This window comes from Miscanthus floridulus, chromosome 5 (genome assembly GCF_019320115.1).
Source record: "Miscanthus floridulus cultivar M001 chromosome 5, ASM1932011v1, whole genome shotgun sequence".
Taxonomy (NCBI): domain Eukaryota; kingdom Viridiplantae; phylum Streptophyta; class Magnoliopsida; order Poales; family Poaceae; genus Miscanthus; species Miscanthus floridulus.
This window is the reverse complement of record NC_089584.1, coordinates 107,570,295-107,576,327: the sequence shown is the minus strand read 5'-3', so window position 1 is coordinate 107,576,327 and position 6,033 is coordinate 107,570,295. Positions and strand designations below refer to the sequence as shown.

Here is a 6,033-nt window from a genome sequence, read left to right as displayed (position 1 = left end):
AGCCGGTTTTCTGCATTAGCAGCTAGAACAAGTATTCAAGTGAGTAGGTTCAGAAAAAATGGAAGGAGCTATCTCGGCATGTTAGTTTTTCAGTACTTTTGATCTCTAATTCTTTGTGTACATAGGTAAATAGTTTTAATAATTGACATCTCAGTTTTGTCAGTATGGTAGCTTTTGCAAGTTGTAACTATATGATTTTTTAGATATCAAATCTAGATGGAGCTCATCACATGAACTTGAACATCAGCGTGACCATAACAATGTATTTTCCATTAATGTTGATTATTCTATCTTTCATTTCATTTGTATCTCTTTTATTCAAATGAGTGCTTACTTATTTTTTGCAAGATCTTCTCTTTGTTGCACGTGTAAAGCTGATGGTGGAATTGTTGCTACACGTGAGCAGGTCGCATATTTGATTAGATCTGGTTGTCGATTGTTGTAATTTCATTCACTCTTTATTGTTTTATTTTTCTATAAAATCTGGGTGTAATTGCCTTTCTTTGTCTACCAGATTTTGCTCTGCTTTCAGGAAACTAGGCGTCATGTAATGATTGGATATAAATCTGATTGATGGACTAAAATAAAATCATCCGAAGGATATGTAGTCGCTCTCTGATACTGCTGCACGGGTGCGCGAAGGCGCGCGCCCTGATACTAGTGGCTCACAAGTCGCAACACGCCTAGCGCCATGCGAGGGAGAGCTAGCGGAAAAAATGGATATATGTTGTATCCACCGTGTTTCGGTGCATATCGTCTCTGATCTGGTGTCACGCGTCCAGTCTCAAGGATTCAACAGCACTCATCTGTCTGCCTTTCGTGGACTTACATGGGCCAAGTCAATCATAAATCAGTACAGGTAGACGGAGAAAAATCTAGAGGATTTGATTATTTAGGCTGTACACGTGGCAGCAGATCAGAGACGTATACGCTAGAGCGAGGATCTATCCTATTTTTTTTCCGAGCTAGCGACCTGCGCCCGTCCGTGAGAGCGAGGCAGAGGGAGACCAGGGATGATGGCCTAGCCCTGATCTGGTGTGTCTGTGGACTCGAGCCCGCGAGAGAGAGCGACACGCCATGCCGCTGCCACGCTTTCCGGGATGGACGCCCATGAAGATGAGGGAGTGTAGCTTCCCTCGTCTATCCTTTTGATCATTTGTTAATGATTTTGCAATGTATTTGACTAAAATCAATCGGTAGAAGGAACCCTAACTACTGGTATTTGGATTTTCCCAAGAAAATCGATGAGGCTTTCTTGTATTATGTATAAGACCCCTGTTGAATGTGCGTGAAACCTATTTGTTCTGTATATTTATAACTGAACCTTGCTTTGATGTTTAACTGCAAAATTGTTTCAATTTGTTCTCAGGTCATGTATTTTATTTTATCCATATATGACTTAGTTCTTGCAAAGGTTCTTTTTTCCTCGGCTCATGTACCTGTACGTGAGAAATTGTAAGCATAAACCTACACTAGCCCAATTCATATTCCTCTGCCTCCATTGTGCAACTCCTTGAGGCGTGAAGTAGGCAACCAATAGATTGAGGGTTAGATACTTTTTGCAAATCATGTTCAGAGCAACAAAAACGCACCCTTGCTGCTTATGTACTTTGCAACTGAGCAACAAAGGAAGCCAGGGGCACGGGCACCTAAATCAGGACCCCTACTTTGATTTGGGTGCTCCTCATATTTGTTGGCTCAATTTTTTTCTTCCACTCCAATGGCAGCACCCAAATTTGGGCCCTAAATCTATTCAGGTAGAGAATGACAAACATGACATGCTTGTCATTGTCTCTTTCTTCTTCCTCTGTACAGGGAGCGATGGATGCATGCGTTGGGCGTACCACCTTGAACGGCAGTTTGGGGGAGGGAGGAGCCTTGGTGGCCACGCACGCATATGAGCGGCGGCCCGGGGAGGAGGAGCCGCGACGGGCGCACATGCGTGTGAGAGGGAACCCGAGCAGAGGCATCGACGCAGACCGGAGGAGCCGTTCACGGCGTGCGAGAGGGAGCCCGAGCAGAGGCCGCAACTCAAGGCCATAGGGAGGGAGGAGCTGGAGGTGAGGGAGGGTAGGGAGGAGCTAGAGGGAGGGAGGCGAGGTCGGATCCGCGCCGTCGCGCTTCGGGTGGTCGTGCAGGCCTTATGCCGCCGCATCCGTCGTAGGCCATGCCGGAGGGAGGGACGAGCACGCAAGGAGCAAATCGAGCGGCTAGGGAGAAGATCAAGCTGCTAGGGAGCAGATCCAACCGCCATGGAGCAGAGAAGCGGAGCGGGGGATGCGAGGGACGGAGCTTGTCATGAGGAAAACGAGCGGAAACCGTCGTTTCAGGGCCTGGCCTAGAGCTCTCATGAATGGGTGCTGGAGGGAGGATTTCGGTGCCCACCCAAAATTCAGGGCTCAAGTAGAAGCCCAGCTGAGCACAATTTTTTACCTTCACCCATAATTGTGGGATTCAAGGAGGGGCCTGCTGGAGTAGCTCAACTGTAATCCCGTGAAAGCTTGGCCATGGCGATGTGTTAAAAAGATAGTATTTTTCAAAACTCAAGCACTGTTCATCCTACAGTCAAATCAAGAACCTAAAAATGTTTATAATTTTTTTTAAAAAAAACTGTTTACAAAGTTTGGGAGAGGATCACTCCACGCCATGAATGCCCAAACTTACACAGCAGCGAGCTAAATTATATCCACAACGATTGCAAGACCTGGGATGTATGTACTCTCTCCATCCTAGAAGATCTCTCAGTTCCACAAAAGTGTCATTCTCATATTCTGAGAGTCAAATATCTTTAATTTTAACCAAATATATATAATAGATTATTAATATTTATGGTGCTTAACAAGTATATTAGATTAGTTGTTAAATATATTTTTATAATATTTTTTAGAGATATAAAGGTTGCTAATATTTTCTATAAATGTAGTCAAATTTTATACATGCACAAAATCGCAGGCAATTCTTTTTGGGATGAAAGGAGTATAGATTATGTCCACTCTGATAGTCCACGAAGGTTGTCATGTGGGGCCAAGTCTACAGGCGCATGCGCACCCGCGACGTGCGCAGGGACGCTGAACGCGCGGCGCGCGTGGCTCAGGCCCAGGCTGACTCCACCACGAGTGGCTAGATAGGAAATGTTAGATTGGAAAGTTTAGATTGGTTTTCTATTTTCAGTTCCTAGAATCCCGTGAGTTGGGCCTCTGGCCATATATGCCTGTAACCACAACTGTGAAGGATAAGCAAGATTATTTCCATCTAATCTCTTTCTCTTTCTTCTCCAACGAAGCCCAGCCAGCCGAGGGGCAAAACCTCGCTATTGGAAGACACGGCACGAGATTACGAGCTCCGTAGTCGAGGGCCAGCTACCCTAGATCACCACGCCCTTGACAACCTAGTATCACGATCCCGGCGTTCCTCGCCTGTTCGTTCCTCGTCATCACCGCCGCAGCCGCCCTCTGCCTCGCAAAGCCCACCACCACCCACCACCGCCGCCGCCGCCGCTACCACCATGGGAGACGACGCCACCAACAACGCCTCCCTGTAGACCTCCCTGGACACCTTGGTGAAATCCATCCAGACCCTCCAGATCACCGTGGAGGCCAATTCCCAGGCCATCAAGCGCCTGGAAACCACGATGTCGGGCAGCTCGGCGTCCTCCGGGCCTCGGTCGGGATCTAGGGAGCACCATCAAGACCGGCCACCGAAGCACTATCGGATGGATTTTCCGCGCTACGATGGCAAGTCTGATCCGCTGATTTTCATCAATCGCTGCAACTCGTTCTTCCATCAGCAGCGTATCATGGAAGAGGAGAAGACCTGGATGGCCTCCTACAATGTGGAGGATGCCGCCCAATTGTGGTACATGCAAGTGCAGCAAGACGAGGGCACGCCATCTTGGCGGCGCTTCACGGAGCTGCTCAACCTGCGCTATGGGCCACCGCTGCGCTCTGCCCCTCTAGCCGAGTTGGCCGAGTGCCGCCGCACGGGCACGGTCGAGGAGTACCAGGACCGGTTTCAGGCCCTTCTTCCCCGCGCTGGTCACCTCGATGAGGTGCAACGGGTCCAGTTGTTTACGGGCGGCCTTCAACCGCCGCTCAGCATCGACGTGCGGATCCAGAACCCGCAAACCTTGGCGGCTGCCATGAGTCTGGCCAGGCAGTTTGAGCTCCGCGAGCAGTATGTTCTGCAGGCGCCCAAGCCCGCGCCTCGGGGTCTGCTGCCGGCGCCTCCACCATGTCTGGCCCTGCTAGCACCGCCTAGAGCCAAGGCTCCCATGCCGGCGCCGATCATAGTGGAGGGGCGCACCATCAAACGCCTCTCCCATGCGGAGCAGGAGAAGCGCTGTCGCCTTGGCCTCTGTTATAATTGCGACAAGAAGTTCACCCGTGGTCATAACCGCGTGTGCAAGAGGCTCTTCCTTCTCGAGGGTGTTGAAGAGGAGGACGACGCGGAGGATGCAGCGACCGAGGATGCGCTCGTGCTCTCCCTCTAGGCTATCGCCGAGGTCACCTTTTCCGACACGATGCAGATCACGGTGACGCTCGGGCTAGCATCCCTCATGGCCCTCCTCGATTCTGGCCGCACCCACAACTTCATCTCCGAGGCGGCTGCACATCGATCCGGTCTCCCTCTCCAGTGTCGACCATGCCTCACAGCCATGGTCACCAATGGTGAGCGAGTTACCTGCTTGGGCGTCATCCGCAGCGCACCGCTGTCTGTTGGGGGTGACATGTTCCCTAGGGACCTGTTCGTCATGCCCCTGGCTGCCTACGATGTGGTGCTGGGCACCAAGCAACTAGCTGCACTGGGCCCCATCGTCTAGGACTTCAGCAACTGCTCTGTCTCCTTCCAGCACCAGGGCCATAGCTTCTGTTGGTAGGGCTTGGCCGGGCCCAAGGCAGCGGCTGTGAGCACAACTTCGGCCAATAGCATGCTTCTGGAGGAGCTCTTGGGCAAGTACGGAGACGTCTTCACTGAGCCCCAGGGCTTGCCGCCACTGCGCAGCCATGACCACAACATCACCCTGGTGCCGGGGGTGCCGCCGGTGGCCGTCCGACCCTACCGCTATCCAGTCCTGCACAAGGACGAGCTGGAGCGTCAGTGTGCGGCCATGATGGCCCAAGGGCTCATTCGACGTAGCTCTTCGGCATTCTCGTCGCCGGTCCTCCTCGTCAAGAAGGCCGACGGGTCATGGCGGTTCTGCGTCGACTACTGCGCGCTGAACGCCATCACCGTTAAGGATGCATTTCCTATTCCGGTGGTCGATGAGCTCCACGGTGCCCACTTCTTCACCAAGCTTGACCTCCGATCTGGCTACCACCAGTTCGCATGAAGCCGGAGGACGTCGCCAAGACCGTGTTCCGCACACATGACGGCCTCTACGAGTTCCTGGTCATGCCATTCAGGCTCTGCAATGCCCCTGCCACGTTCCAGGCCCTCATGAACGATGTGTTGCGTGCCTACCTCCGCCGGTTTGTGCTTGTCTTCTTTGACGACATTTTGATCTACAGCACATCCTAGGCGGACCATCTGCGCCACCTCCGCGTCGTCCTCGACACTCTTCACCGACACTACCTCTTCATCAAGCGCTCTAAGTGCTCGTTCAGCGTTGACTCAGTCTCCTACCTCGGCCACATCATCTCCGTGGCTGGTGTGGCCATGGATCTGGGCAAGGTTTAGGCCATCCATGACTAGCCTCAGCCTCATTCAGCACGTGCTGTGTGTGGCTTCCTTGGCTTGGCGGGCTACTATAGGAAGTTCGTCCACAACTATGGAGCCATTGCCGCACCTCTCACGTCTCTCCTAAAGAAGGAGGGGTTCACGTGGAACGACGACGTAGCGGCTGCTTTCAGCGTGCTCAAAAGGGCGGTGGCGTCAGCCCCTATGCTGGCCTTACCGGACTTCACCAAGCCCTTCATGGTGGAGTGTGACACGTCCACCTATGGCTTCGGCGCGGTGCTCATTTAGGTCGGTCACCCGATCGCCTTCTTTAGCCGGCCGGTCGCACCGCGCCACCGCTCCCTCGCCGCATATGAG

General features: G+C 52.4%; 1 protein-coding gene across 1 annotated transcript; it reads left to right on the top strand.

The window, feature by feature from the left end:
• Positions 1-3,631: 3,631 nt before the first annotated feature.
• Positions 3,632-4,489, top strand: LOC136455093 (uncharacterized). The gene has a single exon (XM_066455254.1). The coding sequence runs from the start codon at positions 3,632-3,634 to the stop codon at positions 4,487-4,489; it is 858 nt and encodes a 285-aa protein (XP_066311351.1).
• Positions 4,490-6,033: the final 1,544 nt, after the last annotated feature.